Source organism: Trematomus bernacchii, unplaced genomic scaffold (assembly GCF_902827165.1).
Source record: "Trematomus bernacchii unplaced genomic scaffold, fTreBer1.1, whole genome shotgun sequence".
NCBI lineage: Eukaryota > Metazoa > Chordata > Actinopteri > Perciformes > Nototheniidae > Trematomus > Trematomus bernacchii.
In genome coordinates this window covers 27,006,193-27,032,360 of record NW_022987720.1, presented here as the reverse complement: position 1 = coordinate 27,032,360, position 26,168 = coordinate 27,006,193, and the positions used below count along the sequence as shown (strand labels likewise).

The following is a 26,168-nucleotide window of genomic DNA, read 5'->3' as shown; positions in this document are numbered from 1 at the left end:
TTAAAGGGGACTTATATTGCTTTTTCGATTTTTCGATTTCCTGATGTGTGTTATATACGTTTGTGTGCATGTAAATGGTCTGCAATAGCTAAAGTCCCAGAGTTTCTCCCCCACACTGTCTGAAACTCCTCCATTGGACTCCTTTGTTTACTTCCTGAATATAATGGCATCACTTTGTAACACTCGTGCTTCTATTGGCTAGCGCTACTACACATTGTAGACTCAGGGGCAGGATAGCTCAAAGAGGTTGACCAATCACAACAGAGCCGGCCAGCTAACCAATCAGAGCAGACTGGACTCTGGTTTCAGACAGAGGGTGAAAAGAGGTGCTGCAGCACAGGCAGTATGAGAGGAATAAAGAGCTTTTTAACATTAAAGCATGGAGACATGTCACAGTAGAGACACTACATACTGATATCAACCTGAAAAGGAGCATAATACGTCCTCTTTAATGATGCAGCTGGTAAAGGTGGCGCTTATTTCAAATACTGTATATACTGGTGAGTAGCTTAACCTATAATAATATATCATAATTGATTGATTTGATTGATATTTTCTATTAATAACATACATCTGCTAAGTAGAAAAAAGAGAAAGCACACTTTGTAATCCTCTAGGAGAAATCTAGCCCGTAAATGGTGCATAATAAATGTAGGGGAGTAAAAAAAAAAAAAATGGAGGCTGTGGCTCAGTGGGTAGTGTGCTGGACTTCGAATCAGGGGATAGCAAGTTCGATCCCCACTGCAGTCAGCATGTCGTTGTGTCCCTGGGCAAGACACTTCACCCCACATTGCTCCTGTGGGGATTGTCCACAGTACTGAATGTATGTAAGTCGCTTTGGATAAAAGCGTCTAACAAGTAACATGTAACGTAATGTAAAATGTTAGTGTATTACAACTATAAGGAAGCATCATTTGAAAATACTCAATTGAAATACATGTAGCTCACATTTTTACAGCTCATACATGTAGATACACTCTTTGAGAATAAACACAACTACACACAAACACACCCAGCAAAGCGGGATTATCCCTACCGGCGTTTTTGTCTGGGTCTCATCTGAAGTAATGGCGGATCACAGTGCTGATTCGTTTCCCCTCTCTTGTCAGACTGTGGACTTCTTCGCCTGGGGACACCACATCTTGAATATTAACACGCTCTCATACAGAAATGCACCCGCAGACACATAATCCTGCATATTTAACACACACACACACACTTGCAGAAACAGCTATTCATGTGCATCAGATCCCTTAACAGTCATTTATGCCTGCACTCATTGCTCTGTTTTTCAAGCCACTAATTAATTTGTTTCTTCAACATAAAGTGAACATGACAAGCAGCGACGGTTCGTTGTAACGCCACCCGACAGATGAGAAGGGAGCGCTTTGTTTTTTCACCTTGAACAGGCTCTCTCGCACCTTTTTATGTCATGTCACATTATCTGGTGTCAGCGGGGACGGAGCCTTAATAATGGAGATGAATGAAAGTGTCAGCGGACGATGCAGGTGTTTCATTCTGACAAGCAGGAGGGGAGGAGAGCTGAACGAGAGAGATTAAGGCGTGCATGTAGATATACGCTTTATTGACCTTCAGAAAGGGAATACACCAGCTAGTAGTAAGGCTAGCGATGCAGATTTGTACTTTTCTTCTCAAGTTAAAACCACAATTGCTTAATGTGGAAGCATATATGAAAAAGGATAAGGCTCTTTATATTTAAATAATATCTCCCCTGTGTCTCCTGCATCTAAAATCATTATACTATTAAAAAAGGGTCTAATGGAAAACTTGATCGACTGTTTGTAAACACATTTTCTGTCTCTCACGGACAGTTTTATAACGTCTTTTTTCAAGCTGTGGATGATAGAAAGTTGTCGGTGATAGGAGTGGGAGTTTATAGAAATTAGGATTCATTTTATTTCCTAAATCCTTGATTGAATTCCTTTGAGCATTGGTACATGGTCCAACTTAAAAGGAAGACTTAAAGAGAAAAGAAAAGCTACTCCTGTGTTACTGACTTCCACTACCCCGCCTGTTTATCCCTATATATTTTAAAATGTGTTGCCAATTAAAATAGTATCAGTGTTATGTAAGAGTGGGCTTTAAAGCAGCTGTGATGCTCCATATTTTTGGTCCAGCTATTTTTTCATTTACGCAGAAAGTTATAACTAATGCTGCGTCTAAATTCGGACACTTCCCTTAGTACACTGCCATGTGGCACATGTTTGAGCTAGCAGTAGCTAGCCACTAGCAACATTATTGTTGCCGTTAGCAAATCAAAACAGACTGCTCAATTGAGTCAATACAATTAATGGTTTCTTCTACAACTTGACTAAAGTGGTACGTTACTTAAATAGAGAAAATATCCCACATTTTTGTTTCTATAGTGCTGTGTAACCTTATTTGCTGTTAGTCCTGTTACTTAGCAAAGACTAATCCAATAGGCAATATTTTGTCAAGAAAATCAGGGCAATGCTAACTTCAGTTTTGGCCTAAAAAAAGATGTCCTCCCTGCAGATATTTAGTGAAGCTTTCAAACATGATTAGCAGGAAACAGCAAGACAGGTGTGCAGCAAGAAAAACAGTGAAGAAAAGATGTGTTGACGAGTGGAAGCAGGTGTGTGTGTGTGTGTGTGTGTGTGTGTGTGTGTGTGTGTGTGTGTGTGTGTGTGTGTGTGTGTGTGTGTGTGTGTGTGTGTGTGTGTGTGTGTGTGTGTGTGTGTGTGTGTGTGTGTGTGTGTGTGTGTGTGTGTGTGTGTGTGTGTGTGTGTGTGTGTGTGTGTGTGTGTGTGTGTGTGTGATGATTTTAGGAGGCCTGAAGGCAAGATGGCGGAGAGGTGCTCACACAGGTGCATATCCTTGATACCGCACTCAGCTTAGATCAGAAGTGCTAAGTGAGAGGAATTTGGTGAGAAGGAAAGGGGCACCACTCTGTGTGTGTGTGTGTGTGTGTGTGTGTGTGTGTGTGTGTGTGTGTGTGTGTGTGTGTGTGTGTGTGTGTGTGTGTGTGTGTGTGTGTGTGTGTGTGTGTGTGTGTGTGTGTGTGTGTGTGTGTGTGTGTGTGTGTGTGTGTGTGCGCTCTTGCGCGTGCAGGACGCCTGTTTGTGTCTGTCAGTATCTGAATGACGTCCAGCCGTGAGTTCAGCAGCAGCTGGTACAGACTGCTTGATCACAGATTCACAGACAGTTGACACACACACACTCTAACAGACACACGCGTCTCAGTCAGTCCTGTAGCCGCAGCAGAAGCGCAGTACTTCTGAATTTATACACTCTTTTTTTTACTTCAATATTACATACATTGAAGGAGGACTTTGTTGTGAGTAGTCATTCAATGTAATTAAGGAGGTTTTTCCCAAAAGATTTTGAAGCCTCTTTTTAAGGTCTTTGATTTCAGAAACTTTGCCCAACTCTTCTTTTCATGTTTCAACGCTTTGAAGAATATTTTTTGTATTGATAGCAACGTCGTCACAGAGGATTACGCTCTTCTGTTCACCGGCCGTAGAGCCTCATCCAGCCCACTTCCTGCTCCTTGCTTTTCCCTGCTTTGGACATATTCAGATGAATATCTTAGTTTGATGGCCATGCTGGAACACCTGCCTTGCATCCGCATTGACCCCGCCCCTCTCAGGCCTCAGCCAATCAGCAGGGACATGGAGGAGAGAGCGCTGCGGTTTGAGTTAGAGCGGCAGGCCTGTCAGAGTCTCAGACAAGGTGGGACATGTGTTGTTGTGTTTCATGCTTTGACTTTACGACTGATATTACAATTGTGTTATGATTCACTATATTGGAGAGATGGATCATTTTGAATCATAATTCTCATTATCATTGAAAAATGTGTTTAAATAATCATGGTTTGATTTCTTAAGAGGATCGCTTCCAAACAAATATGTTTTGGTAAGTCTGTAGAATACGTTTTGTAGGCGAGGATATCTCTGCAAGTTAATTTAAAATGGTCATTTGAGCACATATTGAGCCTTAAACCAATATTGTACTTCCTGCGATTTCAATATTGCACTAAAGACTATATTACGATTTTAATTGAATGAATTGTGCATCTCTACTTTGTAATAATAGTCAAACCTCCAACACATGCTATGATTTGTAAATGTATGTAGCTTTCATGGTGAATTGTTTGACTTAAGTAGTAGTTCCTTCAGAGAACAAAGGTAGAATTTGTCCCAATTTCCACTCGGTCAATGTCTGGAGGATGTCAATTTAAAAAAGATGTTACAAACGGCTTTGACTGTTTTAAAGTGTAGAATTTGGCGCCTTTTAGTGTTTTATTGCAGATGGCCCATTTGCTCAAACCTTCCCTTTACAAGACTGTTGTTACCGGCGCCACCCAGTGTGAAACTGTGACAAAGTCTTGGTGTGTTTCAGGACCTTTGCTTTGCTCAGGCCACATTTCCTACAACACTAGCAACAACATTTAAGTTGGCAGCTGGCGTTACAGCAGACAAGCGTGGTGTTAAATTACCTGGGCTTACAGGTAACGTAAACACAGGAAACGTCCAATCTTGAGCCAGTGTACGGCCTGTCCATTTCCTCCGTTTAACTATTGAATCCGTTGATGAGGAGCTACTCCATGTAAATATGAAGATCAAATTGTAAGCTAACAAACACACAACAGTTCTAAGTTTCAGGTGATACATATTTCTGCTAGTATTCCCCTTATTATGGCACACTGGCCCTTTAAGTGTAAAGGTCTTCCTCAGAGTGTAATCCAAGTTTATTTTCTGGGCTCAGGTGTTAAGTGGATCAAATACATTACAAGTGGCCGGGTTACAGTGGGGGGGAGGGGGGGAGGGCAGCCCAGTCTGCCTCGTGCTCATGAGCTCAGCAACGGGTGGACTGTAGAGACCTCGGACCAAAGAAGCTGCTCTGAGAACAGTTTGGACCGATTCAGGGAAGGACAAACTCTGTGAACTCTGAGAGTCTTCCAGAGTAGTCTAAAGTATAATGACAAAGTATGTAATTTACTTTAGGGTCCATTTGATTATTGACAATATTATTTTATTATTTCTTTACTGACATTATACTTGAAACTCCAATATGGCAAGTAAACATGGTTTTGAGTGTTACAGATGTATGTATTGTGGTTTTCTGTTGACTGACGCTAGGAACATTTTTGAATAGAGGTCTTATTACAATTAGTAGGAATAATGACGTATATTGACAGAATTTTTTTCAAGGTAATCCCATGAACTTGAAATTACATTAAATGAAGTTACACTCACTTATTGCTGTGTGAATACAAAAATGTAAGGGAGTTAAACAGGTCATAATTCAGTTTTTAATATGTTAATGTCGTCAAATAAATCCATCAAAACAACTGTATTACTAAATTGAAATCATGCATTTATCACTTTACAAATAACATATGAACACATGGCGATAACTTGTTTTCCTCATACTGTAGACCTTGAACACATCGTCATGTATTTTGAATCCAACACTGCTATGTTTACGTTAGCTGATATTAGCACAGGTATTCACCCAAGTTTAACAGTGCTGCCCACCGGCTGCTAACAGCTAACGTATAGCTATCACGCCAATTTTAGCTTATTATTTACATTGTAGCATTTTGGGGATTTTTATTGTTGACGCCGTTCGTCTCGAGTGCTAGACACCTTTTCAAGATTTTGACATAAAATTGATACCGAAATATCAGTTTCTCTGAGTACATACTCTCTCATAGGGTGTTTACATTGTTTCTTGCCCTCTATACAAGCACTCCAAGGTTCCTCTTAATCAAGTTGACCTGATATATCTTAAGGGTGAAGTCGGGTTATTATTGTTTGCATTAAACTGTCGCTGCTATGTAGTGGCATTTGAGCAATGAGCACACTTTCCCAGAATAGACTCTGTATCAGCACATTGCATCACCTGCCTGTCATCTCTTGGCACAAATCATCAGCCTTGAAAACAAGCTGTGTGTGTGTGTGTGTGTGTGTGTGTGTGTGTGTGTGTGTGTGTGTGTGTGTGTGTGTGTGTGTGTGTGTGTGTGTGTGTGTGTGTGTGTGTGTGTGTGTGTGTGTGTGTGTGTGTGTGTGTGTGTGTGTGTGTGTGTGTGTGTGTGTGTGTGTGTGTGTGTGTGTGTGTGTGTGTGTGTGTGTGTGTGTGTGTGTGTGTGTGTGTGTGTGTGTGTGTGTGTGTGTGTGTTTATTCACACCATGCAGCCGCAGAGTGAGGTATCAAACCGGTGTGTTTATTTCTGTTTAATACGCTCTCCTGCATATGCTTGCAAATGTCTCGCGTTCCTCTAACGGGTAACTGTGTTATATTTTGATTTGTTAGTCTGGCTGTGTTTTCCTGCACCCAGTTAAAAAATTGTTGCCGCTGCCAAGGGGAGAAACTGCAGCATCCTGCGTCAGCCCCGTCCTCGTCACAGACTTCAAAAGAAGATGAACGTTTTTTATCTGCGGCTACTGTAGGACACACAGAGCGACTGTCTGCAGAGTCTTCCTGCAGGAGGCCACAGCAACAGAGCTGTACTCCAATGTACAAATACAGATCTTTTCTACACTGTTGAAAAGCATACTTCTATAAAAGAAGGTTGCTGCCTTTAGAGCAAATGTAGACTTAGAAAAGAGGAACAAAAGGCAGATGCATTAGAACGATAAGCACTCTTTATCTTTTCTTTTACTGTGTGGGATAAAAGGGGCACATGAATGAAAATAGATAAGCTAGCTTTTGTTATTCGACCTGCAAGAGACCAACACAAAAGGAGGAAGTCATGTTTTGGTGTGTGAAGTCTTTTTGTGTTGAGACAGAAGGAGGATGACTTTAGGATATACTTTCAGGCAGGATTTTGTCACAATACGTCTCAAATGTGTGATTCTACAGTAACTCTCTGACTCACTGCAGGAGCAGTTTGCCTTCCTTTCCAAAGTGACAACACACTGAATCTGAACCCTGCAGTTCCCCTCAGCTCTACAAAGCGTCTTTTAGCTCATTCTTTGGGTTTCGCAGCGGGTAACGCTACTGTTTTGGTTTACTCTTAAAGGTGGGGTAGGTAAGTTTGAGAAACCGGCTCGAGATACACTTTTGTTATATTCCATGGAATGCTCTTAACATCCCGATAGCAATGAATATCTGAAGTGCTTTGACAAAAAATCCATAAAAAAATGTCATCTCTGGAAGCTGTGGTACTGTAAAAAGTACGACTAATCATTTGAGCCGGCCCGGCTAAAATAACTGGATGGCCTACCTGCCTGTCAGCCTTCCATCTGTGCACAAACTTATCTCGTGCCCTCATTGGTCATGTGCGTGTTCGTGTGTGTTGGAGGAGGGGCTCTATAAGGAAGTGGCAGATTTGTTCCGGCTGTGTATTTTCAAATTCTAGCGCACTGGAGCTGGTTTCTCCAAAATTACCTACCCCACCTTTAACTGTTTTCATCATTGTTTTTGGCCTCAGCTGTTTTCACCACAAAAGCTAATAGCCAGCACCAGACAGCAGACATATTTATCGATTGACCTCTGAACTCACATAGTGCAGCATTTAGAAGAGCCAGATCTTTTGCTCATGAGTTGGTGGAGACCAAAAAAGAGGTACAAGTGGAGTGGATATTGGACTCGTACTTTTATAATGACAATAAATGCTTCTAATTCAAATTCTAATAATGTATATTGAGCAGGTGGCCTGAAACAAGGGGCTAATGAAAATGAATGTTGCTCCCAAGGGACAAAAAAGGGTTTGCTTTTAACGTTTTGAGGTCCACTTTGTAAGAAGTTTCCAACCTGGTTGACAAAAAACACAAAATTACTAAAAAAGGAAAATAACTGTGCTGTTAGTATTAGGGCTGTGCGATTATGGCAAAAATCATAATCACGATTATTTGGGTCAATAATTGATATCACGATTATTAAATACGATTATTCATTGACTTTGAAAAAATCCATTTATTGAACTTTAAAACAAATACAAATAATAATTTGAACAGTATCTTTTTAACTGTTGATTACCCTGAACGTATAATTCAACTGAAAAACCAATACAAAAAACAAATGATACATTTAAATAAATAATATCAAAATAATAAATACCAATAAACAAGATCAACAAATATTTTGGAGCGCACTTCCCCAAGCTACTAAACATATATAAATATGATAAATACAAATAAATGAGACCAAAATACATTTGATAAAATATGTTGCAGTGCACAACCTAGCAAAGCTAAATAATTGTTTATTTCGATTATGTTGTTTTCGTAATTGTGGCAGGCCAAAATCGTAATTGCGATTAAAATACGATTAATTGCACAGCCCTAGTTAGTATACCCAAGTATCGACTTTAATAACCCAAACAATCAAATCTTTCATTGTCTACCATTATGAATTCATTTAATGTTTAATGTTTTCTAAATTCCTCACGACACATTTCGGAGCTTCTTCTGAATCATCAGAGTTTGCTAAACACGGACGTTGAACCTAACTGGTCTCGAGATAAAGCTTTTCTTTGGTGTGTTTTCTTTACGAACTTAGATTTAAAAAACGTTTCCGCAGTACCTCCAATGCCTTCTAGATTCTGCTCTGGGGCCCTTGTTAGGAATAAATGCTGTATTTAACATCGAAACACTGCTTCAAAAGAGTAAAAGCTATTGTTGGCTATTATCGTTGGTATATGTCTGTTTTATGTGTTGTCTTATAAAAGTGTAGTTTTAAAAAAAGTGATTCTTAACTCATTGATTAATAGTATACTGCAGCTTCATATAGATACATTTACAATATTTAAAGAATAGTTTTTATTAAGCTCTGAGTTGTATCACGTTTTGTTCCCATTCATTCATGATTTATGACAGCTTTGAGTTCTACTGGCCTGCAACCTTGTGTTTAGATATTACTCGTACAAAATCATGTGAAATATGAGTGTGTTGGTCATATGAACCTAACTTGTCTAAGGCTGATCAAATGACCACACGTTGGGTCTCAGTTCGTGGCGTAGGAACGCTGTGCTGAGGAAAGTTGAGCTACTGTGTGAATGTCATCGGGGGGGGATTGGCTTCGGACCAGGAGGGGCAGCAGTAAATTCACACTTTATGGATTTGTCCTTTCTCTGATCAGGTTGTCGCAGCAGTGAGGGTTTGTGTTCGCTCTGCAGGACTCTTAAAAACATTATGTTCCTTTCATCAGAGGAGAGAGAGACACCTAAGTGTGAAAGCTCAGGAAATTAGGAACTTGTTTTACTGAATATTCACAGCATACAGTTCACACTGTAGGCAAGGTCATGTGTTCAAAATACCTGCTTTGCAACACCTCAGACACAGCTTGGCAGAGCAAAGATGTGTGTCAAGTTCTCTCAATGTCTGCTTGAACTTGAAAGACTGGAGAACATAAGCGGACCAATTCAATTTCCTTTCTTTGTCTTTATTGAGTCTTTGAAACAGTTCTTGACTTAAGTAGACACTTCAATTCTTGGAGTTTTCAGGTAGAAAATCTTCGAAAAAAGACAACTAATAGACCTGTAAGCTACAGCACGACCATTACTACATACATATGTGGGCGGGTACAAGAGGCTTCTACCAAACATGTTCCCAGATGCCAGTTGAAAGAGTCTCTATTATGATTTTGGGTTTTTGATAGAGGTTTTTGTGCATGTAAATGGTCTGCAAAGGGTAAAATCCCAAAGTTCCCGGCAGACGGACTTTCTCTCAAATACCTGAAAATGAGCATAATATGTGCTCTTTAATGCAGATTTCATAACACAGATTTTATAATACACAGCAGTTGCCGATCTGCAGAAAATAATTTCCTACGTTTTTGCTGATATGATATTTCAGGTAAGAAAATGTAAGGTTCAGTTTATGTTATCGTCCAACTCGAGAAAGTTTTACCCGCAACAAATCAAAAGGAAAAAACAAACAGTAGAAAACACATATCGGTACAAAAAAGACCATTTAAAAAACATATAAGGTAAGGTACATGGTCCTAAGCGCATAAGTGCAAGGTATCATTTACCTTTTGTGCAAATGAAGCATGTTTTTTGGCCCTAGGAACAATTATAATTATATTCTCAACTCAGAACAAGGTGAGTCAGTACAGATCAGATTTTCTGAGCAATGACCACATGCAAATACCAGTTAACACATGCATGTAGGATCTCTTTCCTTTTTCCTCTTTGTCACACAATCTATGTCTCCTGTGGTGAAGAGATGTGAAAAGTGTGTGAGCAGCAGTAAAAGTGTGTGAGCTGCTTCAGAATCAAATACTTGAAACAGGAAGCTGCGCCACGGTTTCTGTTTGTTCACGTCTGTGTGTTTCCATAAAGTGACAAAACCTTTATACATCTTCTCTCAGACGACCACAGAGACACTCATTTTGATCATCAGCAGCTAACAGGGTATTTAAAAACCTCTGAACATCGCTTCAGATGTCACCGTTGTTACTTACATTCAAACTAAGAAAGCCGTCTCATTTGATGTGTCTTTGCTCACACCGTATAGTTATGAGTAATATCTGTACCTTTGTGGCTTTCTGTGAACCGAGGCACAGATGATGTACGGTGTGTTTGACTACTTTTTTGTACTTGTTGTTCAGTTCTGCAGCTGAAGCTCCAACAGAGAAGATCCAGAGAAGAGTTGATCAACCAGGGGATCATGCCGCGTAAGTACACAGCATTTTTATTTTAGTGAGAAAAGTAAATCCATGTGTTGAAAAAGTAAGTTGCCATTGTGGAGTACATTCAGACTGTCAAGTGTTCTTAGTGCTGTTACCCTTTTATATGATTATTTGAAACATTGCAACAGATATTTAAACATCTCTTTTCAGAAGGGCTGCACATTTGATTGAAATGTATCAGAGTCTCAATATGAACTAATGCAATATTCAAATAACAGGAAGCACAACATTTCTTAAAGGTTATATATGTGTTGAAATAGCATTTTATTGAAGTATTGCAGACATATCCCGGCCTTCAGACTTCACAAAACATATTTGTTTGGTACAGACTCTTTGAAAAATCACAGCAGAATCATTAAATATGTGATAATCACAAATGATCAATACCAAAAGTATTGTGAATAATATAATAATAATCGCAACTAGTGACTTTTCCCAAATCATGCAGCCCTACTTTTTAGTGTATCTTCATTTTTAAGATTGTTTGTTTCATACATTTAAAAAAAAAAAATAGTAAAAAATAGTAAGCAGTGCCTATCTCAGTATAACTAGCTAACAGTCTCTGCCTGTGAGAACATGTTGTGCCGCCTCATTACTCGCTGCTGAAGAGATTTGGATTGTGGTTCAGACCGTGCCACCGTCTCCTGGCAGACGGCAGTTTCAGAGAAAGGTTTATCAAGGTCAAACTTCAACTGCCATCACAAACATCCGCTTTTTATCTGATTAAGAGATTTTCCCGTACTTCCTCACACTCAAAAGGTTTAGAATCTTTTGATGAAGGACTTTTAGAGTTGCTTATATGCTTCTTTTTCAGATCCATTCACATCTGCAGTCTTAAAGAGGCCCTATTATACTTTTTGGGTTTTCCAAAGTGTAGTGTGTTATATAGGTTTTTTGTGGACGTAAATTGTCTGCAAAGGCTAAAATCACAGTTTCCAACAGAGGGAGTTTCTCTCCCACGCAACCAGACTGGGCTCTGGTTTCAGACAGAGGGTGAAAAGAGGTGCTGCAGCACAGGCAGTATGAGAAAAATAAAGAGCTTTTTGAACATTAAAGCATGGAGACATGTCACAGCAGAGACACAACATACTGATATACACCTGAACATCAGGATATAATGTCTGTGGGGGAAACTTCTGTGTAGCAATGCAGTGGGAGTCACCGACTCAGGAAGGAGACACGGTGAGAGTTGGAGCTGAACATCAGGATATAATGTCTGTGGGGGAAACTTCTGTGTAGCAATGCAGTGGGAGTCACCGACTCAGGAAGGAGACACGGTGAGAGTTGGAGCTTTGATGTCAAACACTGATGGTTTATTAGGAGTATCGGCCGGAGGATTCACATCACAAATCACGAGTCAGAGGGTCTGACTTCACGGGAGAGTTGCCACGTCAATTCTGAAGAGCCTCTCTCTATGTTAGACCTTTTAACTGGTTCACAGAGAGTAATCAACATCTCTGAGGGAGTAGACTAAACAGCTGGGAACACTGAATCACCTGCGTCCGACACTCATGGCCTCAAAGATTTCACACCTTAGAGTCCACAAACACCGATAAAGAAGTGCCTCAGCGTTCTCACAACAATTACCATTCGTGCCAGACAAGTTGACCGGTCACAAACTGGTAACAACAACACATACGGCACCAAGGCCTTTCCTTAAAGGAGATAACAGACGTCAGAGTAGATCATAAAACGTCACAGAGCAAAAGGTTAGATATCTAGAAGAATTATTCCTTAACAATGTCTTCTTTTAAATACTGTAAGATTTATAAGATACCGTGAAGAACATCATGATCTAATGTAAATAATCACTAGGAACTTATATTTATCTGTAAGAAAATACCGTAATGGTTTATATATAATAATCACATTTTTAGGTTTTATTCTGGGTACAGCTCATTAAAAGTGCAGCTTATTTTCCCCAACATTAAAGTTCATCCTCCACATTTGACTCTTGATCTCTGTATAATCTCACATATTGTCACACAGGAAGTGTGTTTGCGCTGTTCGTCTTATCTGCTGGTATTTCTTTGAATTCACCATGCACAAATACACTCACCATTTCCTCTTCTCAATGTATTAGGAAGTTCTTAACTTTGTGATCAGACAGCATTAGTGATGAAGCTCAGACCTCTTCTACCTGAGAGCTATCTTAAAGGTTAAGGATCAACAATGAGTTTGTTCACTTTGAGAGAACTAATGATCTTATTGTCTGTGTAGCGAGTATCACATGCAGGAGTATAAGAAAGACAGTCGAGCTGTGATCAGACCAAGTGTGACAGGAGGAGTTAGTGTTATCACAGCTCTTGTCTTCTTCCACTAACTCACTGAGACTGAGATCAAAATGTTTTGTTCACATGGTCTCATCCAATTAGCCTACGCCTCTCGAAGCTCCTTAACCAAAGGGCTTGTTGTGGCTTCATTAGGTGTTTGTTTTGTCCCCGTGTCGTGTCTCCTGCAGTGTTCAGGCAGATTAGATGATGTCCCAACGAGCCCCGCTGATAGTATTTTGTAAATGAACAGAACAGAGATGCTTATGGAGACAGGAGGGGGGGATATTACAGGGGCAATGAAGATCACAGACTTGAATGCCATATCATATGGTTGGGGCAACATAATAAACGTACACATGTTAACTATAAACCAGAAAAATATAGTCATACACCTTCTGAATTCAACATATTTCTATCACTGCCCTAATGAATGCCGCTTCATGGGGTAAGGATATGTTTTACATTTTCCAAGGGGCAGCCATCAGCCCAACAGATATAGTTTTGCCGCTTTCACTAGAGTAATAATTAAACAAAACAAATGTACAACACATGTTTACCTATAACTAAAAAGAAGAAATACAACCATTCCCGAGACTTTGACCTTGTTTTAACTCATCGCAAAACCCACTTTGCTTCATTTAATCTCAACAGAAACAAAATAAAACTCATCTATAAATGTCTTGGATTGTTTCTCCAATATTCAAACAATGCCCAACAAACATCAAGCTGACTTTACAAGCTTTCACCACTACATTAGCCTCATTAATTGACCCAAAACGACCAAAGAAAGCAATCATTGGTGTACTCCATTACGGATGTATTTGTCCAATCGCCCATCCTTTCCACTTGACTACGTTTAGAACTGGTTCAGGTTTTAATGTGGTTAATGTCAGAGTAGGGACATGGCAGAACAATTAGCCACTGACATTAAGAAGTCCTTCTCGTGTCTTATGACCTTTCCTGACCTATGATTTTCCCTGGAGTATCTCATGAGGAGAGAAGGCAGTGATCAGACAACATCTATGCAACTTCAACCTCTGACTAATTTCATTCTCATGATCACGTCTTTCCTTCTTTCATTCACGTCAGATCCTTTCACCCTTGTCCATTTATCCCCATCTTTCATTAAACATCAGATTAGTCTAGATTTACCTTTGTCAGTGTTGGGAAATTACTGAATGTTCTCTTCCAATATCAGAGTAGCACATGATAACAAAGGCCCTACGTAGCTGTGTACATGACAGGATGTTTGATTACCTAGAAGAGCATCAGGACTGTTTTAGGCATATGATAGCTATGTGATTAACATGATGATTCAGCCTCTATGGAGATAGACATATGACAAGCATGATCATTTCTGACATGGAGCTAATCTGAACTAAACATTGAATACTGCTTTATATTCCTCCATCTTGTGACTGTGTAAATCCCTCTCTTGCATATAAGCATGTGAAGGACACTGTTCAGGAACTAGTCGTACCAAATGCTCTGTATGTGATATATATCCTTTATTTAACCAGGTAAAAGTCTCATTGAGATTAAAATCTCTTTTCCAAGAGCGACCTGGCCAAGAATGGCAGCATGAACAAAGTTACAACAGATAAAACACAGACAATACATGTAGACGAATACAGCGGTCGTAAAACACAAATTAAATGGCACATTTACCAGTCAATATGCAAATAAAAGAAACTATTATAAAACATAAAACACTGGCACAATTTAAAACGACTGTTATGGGATATCACATCGAACAATGGATTCTTGTTCTCTGTCCTTTAAGATGGACTTGAACTCCCCCATAGTGATGACTACTTCCATTCTTGAGATACATGTATCCTGATTATTGAAACTCAAGCCGGTGACGAGTGAGATTTTTCCAACAGTCAGCAATTTCCTCTTGTTCTGGGTCGTGATAACAACAGTGAATAAAATATGTCTTTCTCTATTCTCACAACTAGCCACTTGACCTCTTTTGGCAGTTGTGGGTTCCCTCATCCTTTGTCCACCCCCGGTGTCTCTTTATCACTCACCGTATCTCCATTCTCCCTCCCACTGCTCATCCAAAAATAATCTTTCAAAAACCTGCTTTGTGTCGAGAAAACGCCTTTTTCTTCTATTAGCCGTGGGACGGTGGTGTGTGGTAGGGTGTGTTCATTTGACTCGGTGCTATAAGAAGCCCACAGTGATACCCTGCCTAGAACTGTATTTATACACTTCTCAGATGTGTGAAAATGTTTCTGAGTTCATACTTATCTACACATGGTTATCAGGTTAGCTAAGATAAACTGTAGTTGCTAATGAAGCCTTTTCCAAATATGTGTTAAAAAGTCCAAAGAACAGAGTTAAAGAAAGTAGAAAGTTTCAATGCACACTTCTGGACTATTTGTTCCCTACCAAAAAGCACCTTCTTCGCATTTATTTTAACATTTTGTTTTAGTTAGCTGTTAGCTAGCTAGCAGTTTTTTTAAGCTAGCAACCTTATTGTTTGCGGTACCAAATCATTGCAGAACGTTCAATTAACATGATAAAATGTTAACGATGGCTTCTTTTTACGACAACAGTAACGTTTCTTAAATAGTGCGGGAAAAAAATGTAAAACTTTTATTTGTAAAGTGTGTTCACTGTAGCAAAGGTACCTAATCATGGATACGTAGCCAAATGCAGATTACTGGGGGTGATGATAATGCACCATCCAGGTACCCATAATGCACTGCATTTTGCCATACTTTGTATATGATTGCAAATAAAACAAGTTTAACTACAGAAGGACGCAAATAAAGAGACACAGCAATTAATTTACATCATATGAAATGTGTATGTACTGACTACAAAAAACGTGACATGTTTTTGGAGCCAGTGGTGAGGTTTTTCTAATTTTACTCGCCATTTAAGATATTTCCCACAGTGCCAAAGTTGAGTTAAATATTACATTGGGAAGTGTCTTAAGCAACAAGCCAGTCAGTAAGAATGAAAACAAACTGCAGCAGAAAAATCACCGTCGCCACAAGAGGAAGCGATTTTGCTCCATGTTAGCAAAGTTTAAAAACAGCTAGCGTGGGTTAGCTTCAGCTAGGTGGCATGAAGCCAATATGCAGCCACTCATGCACATAATGGTGTCTTTTCTCTCTGACCTCATCCCACCACTCTCTATTTCCTCCTCTTCATTTGCCCTTCGGTCTGTTCCATTTTTCTTCCAGCTGCCTCTCTTCATTTATCTCCCCGTCGTCTTCCCTACATTTTCTGATGCTCCGTCTTCTTCCTATCCCTTTCCAACCATTTCACTTTTTGCCCCCCTCTTCTAAAATCTCATTTTGTGCTCATCCATCCATCCGTCTATCCCTTCATCCCAGCGCTCGTTTCCCATGCAGCTGACTGACAGGCAGGTTCAAACCCTCTTGTGGATGGGTGAGAGGTCTAAGAGGGTTGATGTCCCCGGGGTGTGTAAGAGTGAGTGTGTACCAGCAGTGTGACAATGCTCAGCGACGTGAACTCAGGCTTGAGCAGGTACCGGCAGTCTGGCCCCAGGCACGCTAATTTAATCACACAACTTGTGTGTGTGTGTGTGTGTGTGTGTGTGTGTGTGTGTTGTGTGTGTGTGTTGTGTGTGTGTGTGTGTTGTGTGTGTGTGTGTGTGTGTGTGTGTGTGTTGTGTGTGTGTGTGTGTGTGTGTGTGTGTGTGTGTGTGTGTGTGTTGTTGTGTGTTGTGTGTGTGGTGTGTGTGGTGTGTGTGTGTGTGTGTGTGTGTGTGTGTTGTGTGTGTGTGTGTGTGTGTGTGTGTGTGTGTGTGTGTGGTGTGTGTGTGTGTGTGTGTGTGTGTGTGCCATGAAGTCAGAAAGTATTAGAACAGCAACACATTTATATTGTGTTAGCTCCTGCATATTGGATTTGAAATGAAACACTGACTATGAAATGGAAGTGCTGATTATTTGCTTTAGTTGGACGGGGCTGACTTCAATGCATGTGGTATTTCCTCTAGTCAGGTCTGCACTGCAGCCATAGAGTGGTGCAGGAATGAGTCCTAAACCTGGAAATGAGTGAGCAATTTAGAAAAACCAATGTTCCCTTGTCCCAAAGTCAATGGGTTTTTGATGTTGTTTTTGGTCAGATGGCTGAAATAATGTCTGTGTGGTTAACAGAAGCTTACAAGATTTTAAAGTTTTGTTCTACGGCATAAAATGAATGTGAATGTCTGAAGCTTTTACATGTCTATCACTAGCCACCTTTAGCTTAGCGGTCACGCAAACATCATGTAGTTCCTTTATAGCCTTACCTTCGCTAGCTACTTTTTGGCGGTTGCATTTTCAATTCAACTAATATAATAGTGGTGTTAATATGTGGAGATTATCCTGCTGAACAGAACATGTTCACATCATGTCGTGTTTGCCACATCATTCATGTTTTGCAAATTCCAAGAGAAATCCCATTGGCTTTCGTCAAGGGAACTCTTACCTTTATCTGGCTAGTTAAATATGCAAATATATGATAAGCAAAACAGTTTGATGTATGACTTTATCACATATCCTTATCAAAATTAGTCTTCGAGCAAAGTATTTTTTATATATATTTTATTTTCGGAAATAACTGTAGTCCTATGAACCCAAAGTCTATAGTAAAATAACATGGGTTGTTCTTAAGGAAACTACGAGGAGCACAGTCAAGTATTTGGTGTTCATGAACTCATAACAAGTTGAAAATCAAATATAATCTGGTAGATATTTATTAAGCACGATGTTAGTATTTTTCCTCATTTCTAAAATCATTTTTATAATTTCATATGATCATAAAATGTCAACTTGTTCTGTTACACAATTGCCAAAAACATGCGTCAACCACATTTCAAGACTTCAGGCCAATCAGAGCAAACATTGTGGCGTCTTTCTTTACTGTTCCTAAAGATAGCCTTTGGGCACAAATGGGTTCATTTTACAGAATGCATCTTGGGAAATATTCCACAGCTATATGATGAATCATAGGATGGTAAAGTGAGGGAATTATTTAAAGAAGAAGCAACATGAACGCGTTTTCCTTTCTCATAATGTAAGCGTGTCACAGCTCTGCACAGATGGGGCGAGTCAATATAATAGGACAACAATATATATCTGTTATTATTTCACAATTTGGGCTTTGATGACAGCAGCGTTTTAGTCCTAGCTGCAAATGAGTGGGAGATTGGGAGGGAAGGGATCAGGGTATTAATGATCTGGGTTGTTTTGCGTTTATTAATTTAAAAATAAAATCATGTGGTTGTTCATACACTAGAAATATGATTAATTTATGGTTACGTTTTCTGTCTTTTTCATGAATTATGTGACGTTAAAGGACATCTTAAAATAATAGGACCCCTGGAAATGGTGTTCGTAAACTGCATGATTTTAAATTTGACTCATGCTGAAGATGTGCAAAGCTACTCTCTACCCTCACTGCATATATTTTCCTTCATGCAGTATAACATTATTTAATAGTGTGAGGTTCAGATTCTTGTTTCAGGAGCTAAATCCTAATGCCTGCGCTGATATGCTGCATTTAACTCAGCATTTTGGTGTCACCGCAACCCTTTAGGCTTCTAGGTGTCTAGCACAACTAATCCCTGGGTTTTTGCATAATCATGGGCCCACAGCAAGTCTTGCTTGAGTCATTTGTGAATCCGTAAAAAATATCCCATAAATTCCACTGCTGCAAAAGAGGCTCGATGGACTGAAACTTTACATTTTAATAGCACCACTGCCCAGGCTATAATGCATATTGTTCTGTCGTGGCCTATAAAGATGTGAGTTTTTACAGCGAGAGCGAGATTACTACGCTGACATTGCACTCAAACTGTTATAAAGGAATAGCTTTGGCAATATAAGAGCAATAATCCTCACTATCAGTAAACCTATTCAAGTGGACTGGAGCTGAACAGTTGAGGCAAACAGCCATTCAGAGGCATTTTGCTCTCCATTTCTCCTCGGTGGCATGAATGTACACACTGCCATGTTAATGTCCTCTCTCTCTTCTTTGTTCTTAAAGCCCTGAAAAGTTCAGCTGCCTTCCACGAACAGAGACGCAGTTTGGAGCGAGCGCGGGTGAGCATTGATTCAATCAGTGAAGTCAAAACTGCCCGGTTTCAAGAAAACATTCACTTTCAGCTTTTCAACATCTGACATCATTACAGTAGCTCCTGAATGATAACAATGCACCACAGAAGGGCTGAACATGGCAAATAAGAGCTGGGATTAGGTCATCTGCACAATAAAGCAATGCTTGTATTGAATTGTAAACTGCAATGTATTAAAGTCAGTGACTTAAACACCAGGGGTTCTTGTACTCCAGGGCATGTAGAAAGATTATGAATCAGCTCGACCTCAAATACAAATTCCAATTTGTATTAAAATAAATATATATCCAAATATTGAGCAAACTGTGACATCTGAACCCAATGTATTCCGAGTGTGTGAAAAGTAATTAGTAATAAATAAATAAATATCTATATTGAAGTTATGGATAAAAGTTTAAAATAGTTGTTTGGAAAAAATACTTAAATGCTTTCATTAAATAGCTGAAGAGATGGATAAGAAGATGGAAATAGTCAAAGTTAGCTCAAAGTAAAGGATACATGATAAGTCATAATTTAACTAGCAGAAAATTATAAGTTAACCAGATACAACTGTACAAATTAACCATAGAAGGTTTGCTATAAGTGGTAAACACATTGAAATAATTGTATTTATTTGATATGTGGGTTCTCTTATCATCTGGTAGTTTATCTGACAGGGCTCTAAGGGGAAATCTGACCCTAAAAAAGTTGGTTACCACAGCACTAATGGTGGCATGAATCCAAAAGTGAGTAGTGTGTGTATCTCAATGTTTCTCTCTCTTTCTCCAGACTGAGGATTATCTAAAGAGGAAGATCAGAGCCCGACCTGAGCGCTCCGAGCTGATCCGGATGCACATCCTGGAGGGTGAGTTCTATACTTTGTTACTGTACTTAAGTACATTTTTCTGTTTTCAATACTCTACTCCACTACTTATTTTTCTGACGACTTTTTACTTTCTACTTCTTACATTTTGAACACAAACACCTGTACTTTCTACTTCTTACATTTTCCAAACAGGCTGGTTCCTTTAGTTTGAATGTGTGTTTGGTGGCGTGATCTTTATTATTTAGAGTCATTGCGTGCCTATTGATTTGAACACGATCCGTGTATCCATCATTTCCTGGTCTTCTCTAAAGAAGAGGGACCAATGAAAACGTTGTCATGTTGCCGTTGTTCAGCATGGAAACATTCATTAGCTAACAATGACATTATTGTTCTATTAATATAAAGGGAGGTCAGGTACTCTTTAAAACAGCTGCTAGTTATGGGTACTTTTTACTTAAGTACATTTCAAAGCCCTCTTTACTTTTACTTGAGTAAAGAAGTTTAGTCAGTACTTCTACTTTTACCAGAGTATTTTTAAACATGAGTATCTGTACTTCTTCTTGAGTAAAGGATGTCTGTACTTTTGCCATCTCTGCTGTCTGGACTTTAGGCAACTCTGACTAATAACTTCTCAGAGTCCTAGCACACGGGTACAAATAAATCTCATGTTTGGTGTCTGCATGCTTCCAGAGTTGTCAGCGGAACCGTCTCTTCAGGCCAAGCAGATGCAGCTGAAGAGAGCTCGCCTGGCCGATGATTTGAACGATAAGATCTCCCACCGGCCGGGGCCCATGGAGCTGATCCACAAAAACATCCTGCCTGTTCACTCCAGCATTAAACAGGCCATCATAGGTAAGCAGGCAAGGTGTCCCATAGATTATATTTCTCATTTACTCTCCCAATGATTGACTCACTGACATATGGAATGTCAGTATAGGTGTTTCTTTGACTGTTGCCATATTCAGCTGGGCTACAAATAACTCTTCTCACAATCACTACAACTGGTGTAGCCAACGATTAAGGGGTCCTACCCTGCTCATGTGGATGTTGTGCCTCTACTGTGACATGTTTACAAGCTTTAATGTTCAAAAAGCTCTTTATTTTTCTCATACCGCCTGTGCTCCAGCACCTCTTTTCACCCTCTGTCTGAAACCAGAGCCCAGTCTGCTCTGATTGACGCTGCTTTATCATCTATTTCACTCTAAATGGCACTGTGTCGAAGAGTACTTGAAACTAGCAATTGAGGCAAGAAAGTCATTAGTAAACTCTTTACTAAGGTATTAAATCAAGTTAGAAGTGGGCAATTCTTTCTTCAATGCAATCAAACTTCTTTTTGCGACCGGTCCATTAGACAAAACCCAGGTTTAAGGCACTTCTATATTGGCTTCACTTTTCATACCAATAGGTTGCCTCTTGAGAACGACATGAGTCAAATTGAAGGCTAATATTGATCTTTGTAGCCTGACTTTGTTAGCTATAACGACTTTACCTTGTAAACCTTGTTGTCCGATTACAGAGGCTTTACATCTCTCAGCTTGTCTAGCTGATTTTCTGCCGTGAAATACTCGACACGCCTTTAAATAAATGATTCCCTGCATGTATGTGGAGGAGGACGGTGTAATATAAAAGTGATAGTGTGATATATCAACAGCACGCCCACAGATCAAGGCTCCTGACAGGACGTCCCTCATGGCCTCCTCCTCATGAACACACTGATGCTCCATCTCACATGCCTCAGCTGTTTTTGAGACACACACACACACACACACACACACACACACACACACACACACACACACACACACACACACACATCCAATATGTACACAACACACTAACTCACCCACCTGAGTATTCATGCTTCAAAACAGCCACAAATCTTATAATAGGATACAGTAAATCATGAATGCCTGACAGACAGGAAGGGAAGACTTTTCCATCGATGCTGTCAGTGTCTGTTAATGAAACCCATTATGTTTTATTAGAACAATTACATACTAATTGAAGTGTTAAGACTCCATATGAATAAGTGTGATTTTAATCAGTTGCAAATTGGGCAAAGTGACAGAAAATATGACCCCAATTTCACCCTTTTTCCATAATAACAGCAACAATTCAAGCAACAATTAGCAGTGCTATTTCACTTCTACTGCACATCTTATTATTGACAGGAGGTCCAGCTGCTTGGTGGTTGTGTTGAGAAAAAAACTCGTAAATCCACCATGTGTCAGTGGATTATTCATCTCTCTGTCACCACAGCACAATAAACACAATTGCATTAACCGCCACTTATTGTCGGAGCACTGGGAACGTAAGATTTATACAGAGTTGACATGCAAAGTAACACACACACACAAAGCCTGACGTACAGACACACACTGGCACTGCACAGCGGTGAGGAAGTCATCACGTTATTGGATCAGAGGGTATTAAATCAACCCCATGTTGTCTTTTCATCATCACCTGCTGATGTTAGATTAATGAGCAGCGGTGTGTTTTACATAGCTGCAGCCACTGTTATGAATTAACACTCATCCAGTAGCAAAAGAAAAGTCTCTATCTTACTCCACGCGATCTTAGCAGTTACCTTTTACACCTTAAATCCCTGTAAAGACTCAAAAATCTGCATTTTAATGAAATGACTATATGTGAGAAATTACCACGACCTTCATCTCTTTTCAAATGGGCGTTTTAAATTCATCGTTACCCCGACTGCTATGGACATATTTGACTGTTGTTTGACTAGTTTTCATGCAGTATTTTTCCGACATACTCTCCCGATGTGTATTGTTCATCTACCTTTTTAAAGAGAATATCATTAGTAGCACAGAATGCTGGCATTAACAGAAAGAGCCCTCACATACACAGTTAATGCGTTCACGAGTTACACAACCGATCCTCCTGAATTCTCAGAATATCGTCATTCCGTAGAGAGACGCCATCTGTCACATAAAGACCAGTATAAATGAGGTGGCCTGCATCATTTGGCTGCACTGAAAGTGAACTTTGATGAATGAAAATTGTGGCGAGATTCCAATTTGGCCCACTACAGCCTCCCTTTACCCACTTCCACTCTGTGGAGGGTCCGCCATATGAAATGCCATCCCAAACCAATTAGCTGGAAGTGAGTTATGAAATGCATCCAACAGGGAGTCCACATTGATTCATTACTCACCACATGACATGCAGTTTTGTGTCTGGCATTGAAGACGTTTCACACAAATGTACTTACAGACCTTTACTTGGAAGCTACATAGACTAAGATACAGATCTACTATTTCCATACAGACGTTAAAAGTAAGAGTAAATACATTCAATGTATGATGAAATATACTCCCAATTAGTCTAGAAACAGGCAAATTGTTCTCTATTTTATGTCAATGGTTATATATTTACACTGCTTCAAAAACCAAGCAGCTCACGAACACCAGATTTCAAAAGACTAAAAGATTTGATCAGAATAACTTGTAATAAATCAGGTTAGAAGAAGGGTCATTTCTTCATGGACTTCTATGCAATCAAATGTCTTTTTGCAACCAGTGGAGTTGGCTCTTAGAAAGAATGCAATTTAAGGAACAGCGTTTTCTTTGTCACAGGGAAAAACTAAGTTGCATTCATGTTTTAATCCGCCTATATCAACCTTTTCCTCTTTCCTCCTTACCCCCCTCTCAGAGACCAGTTTCCGAACCACAGGAACATCATTTACAGAGTGAACATGCTGTGTTAAAGAAGACTAAAAAAAGACTAGTAATTGAGACCAAAAAGCCATTAGGAAACTGTTTATTAAGTTAACAAATCAAGTTAGAAGAAGGGTCATTTGTTCATAGACTTCCATACAATCAAACTTAAATAAACATGCTGTGTTTAAGAAGAATTGAAACCACAAACTGAGACCATAACCTCATAAGGAAACTGTTTACTACGCTTTTTATCAAGTTTGATAAACAGGAATTTGTTCATAGACTTCTATTCAATCAAACCTTTTTTTAATCAGTGGAATTGGCTCTAAGAAAGAATGCAGGTTTAAGGCATTTCCGCATTGGCTTCCCTTTTCCCTTCTACACAAGCAAGACAGGCCCACACACCTTAGTGAGTTGGAAGATACAGCTTTTCATCTTCTCCGTTTTCATCCACCTAGATATCAACCTTCTCCTTCTCCTCCCCCCCTCTCTCAGAGACACGGTTTCCAAAGGCTTCGGGTGATAACTCGTCATGTGATGAGGACAGCAGTTACAGTCTGTCTCCAGAAGAGCCTCTGAGCCAGGAGTCTCCTCTGGGTCTGAATCCTCTGCCCTCTCCCCCAGAAACACTGAGCTGCATCCCGTCTCCTGCACAGGTACCATCACCCAATGTGAAATTACTCACTTTTAGTTTTCATGCACCCCAAAAGTTCCAGAAAACCCGAGGTCTTCACCAACGCTGAGTTATTTTAAGTCGAGGCTAAAAAAGCTACTTTTTTCAGCTGCTTACCCAGAAGTCTTTTAACTTGTTTTAGCACCTACCGTATTACAATGTTGTTTTGAAACTATTCTGTATCTCTGTTAATCCATTATGTTGTCTTCCTATTAAGTGTTAATGATGATGTAAAGCACTTTGAATTGCCTCTGTGTCTGAAAATGTGCTTTTATAAATAAACGTACCTTACCTTACCTTAGATGAGTACAAAGTGAACTCCTACCAATAACAATGTGGCGTTAAGCTTCACTTAACTTTGACTATTAACCCACTCTGTTGGATTTCTCTTTCTCTTTATAATAGTAGACCTGCCAAACATCCATTCAATAGACTCATTTCGGGAGATACATGCACCTTGTTGATTTATTGGTTCACTTTTTTACCTTATCAATAAGGTCTGTACTCCTGCTCCTGCTCTCCCGCCAATCTCTGGATCCTCCCCCTCATTCAAGCTGACCAATGGGACGGCGGCATTATCTGCACATAGGACAGGGGCGCCTTCACATATCAAGGTAAGAGTCAATCAAATCAGTCAAGGCCAACTAAAACAGCTCTTATTAGAAAATAGATAAGCCGTTAATTATACATTTGTATGAGTGCAAAACTCCACTAAATTAAATCCACGTAATGCTATCAACCAAACAGCAAACTGTACACAGATAAGTCAATAACAACGTTTAGAATAATGCAGCATTTAGCAGCTAAAGAGCCTGATTGTGTTGCTAGAGACCAACACAGAGCTACAAGTATAGTGAATACTGGACATCGATTGCTGCTGTTGTATAAAAGTTGACGATAAGCACTTACCTCTTCTCTTTTTTCAGTCCCATCACAAACCAAGCTCTGACCGCTCTGCACAGAGACACAAGAAACCAAAGGACAGCAAGCCAAAGGTAGACTTTTGTTTCCTCTTTCAAAGATGGTGAACACTAATTGACGTAATAAGCTGCATACAAGTTGATCATTTGTTATGCCGTTAATGTGTTGCCTCCTAGATTAAAAAGTTAAAGTACCATCAGTACATCCCTCCCGACCAGAAGGGAGATAAAGAGCCTCCCCCCCATCTGGACTCTTCTTACGCCAAAATCCTGCAGCAGCAACAGCTCTTCTTGCAGCTGCAGATCCTGAGTCAGCAGCAGCAGCACTACAACTACCACGCCATCCTGCCCGCACCCCCCAAGTACGTTTAGTGGACGCTCATAGGGTTAGGAGATATTGCAAACATCTTATATCGAACTATATGTAATGTTTTATCATGGTAATGTATTATTATTATTAATGGTTCAAAATAACCATATCATACTACATGGCATTCTTTGATATTATAATATTTATATATATATATTTTATTATATTGGGATTATTTTTGCGATATGCAGAGGTGAGAAGTAGTGGAGTACAAATACTTCGTTACTGTACTTAAGTAAATGTTTCTGGTATCAGTACTTTACTCCACTACTTATTTTTCTGACGACTTTTTACTTTTACTTCTTACATTTTGAACCCAAATACCTGTACTTTCTACTTCTTACATTTTGAACACAAATACCTGTACTTTCTACTTCTTACATGTTGAACACAAATACCTGTACTTTCTACTTCTTACATTTTGAACACAAATACCTGTACTTTCTACTTCTTACATTTTGAACACAAATACCTGTACTTTCTACTTCTTACATTTTGAACACAAATACCTGTACTTTCTACTTCTTACATGTTGAACACAAATACCTGTACTTTCTACTTCTTACATGTTGAACACAAATACCTGTACTTTCTACTTCTTACATTTTGAACACAAATACCTGTACTTTCTACTTCTTACATTTTGAACACAAATACCTGTACTTTCTACTTCTTACATGTTGAACACAAATACCTGTACTTTCTACTTCTTACATGTTGAACA

At 39.4% G+C, this 26,168-nt stretch overlaps 1 protein-coding gene across 1 annotated transcript in view; it reads left to right on the top strand.

Annotated features, from left to right (window-relative positions):
• LOC117493542 (myocardin-related transcription factor B-like) overlaps nucleotides 1-26,168 on the top strand; it is a 45,105-nt gene that overhangs the window by 7,760 nt on the left and 11,177 nt on the right. The window contains 8 exon segments of the mRNA XM_034144164.1: nucleotides 10,543-10,608; nucleotides 18,909-18,964; nucleotides 19,765-19,840; nucleotides 20,492-20,653; nucleotides 23,977-24,137; nucleotides 24,652-24,768; nucleotides 25,081-25,149; nucleotides 25,252-25,436. Of these exon segments, the coding sequence (XP_034000055.1) occupies nucleotides 10,543-10,608; nucleotides 18,909-18,964; nucleotides 19,765-19,840; nucleotides 20,492-20,653; nucleotides 23,977-24,137; nucleotides 24,652-24,768; nucleotides 25,081-25,149; nucleotides 25,252-25,436 (892 nt within the window).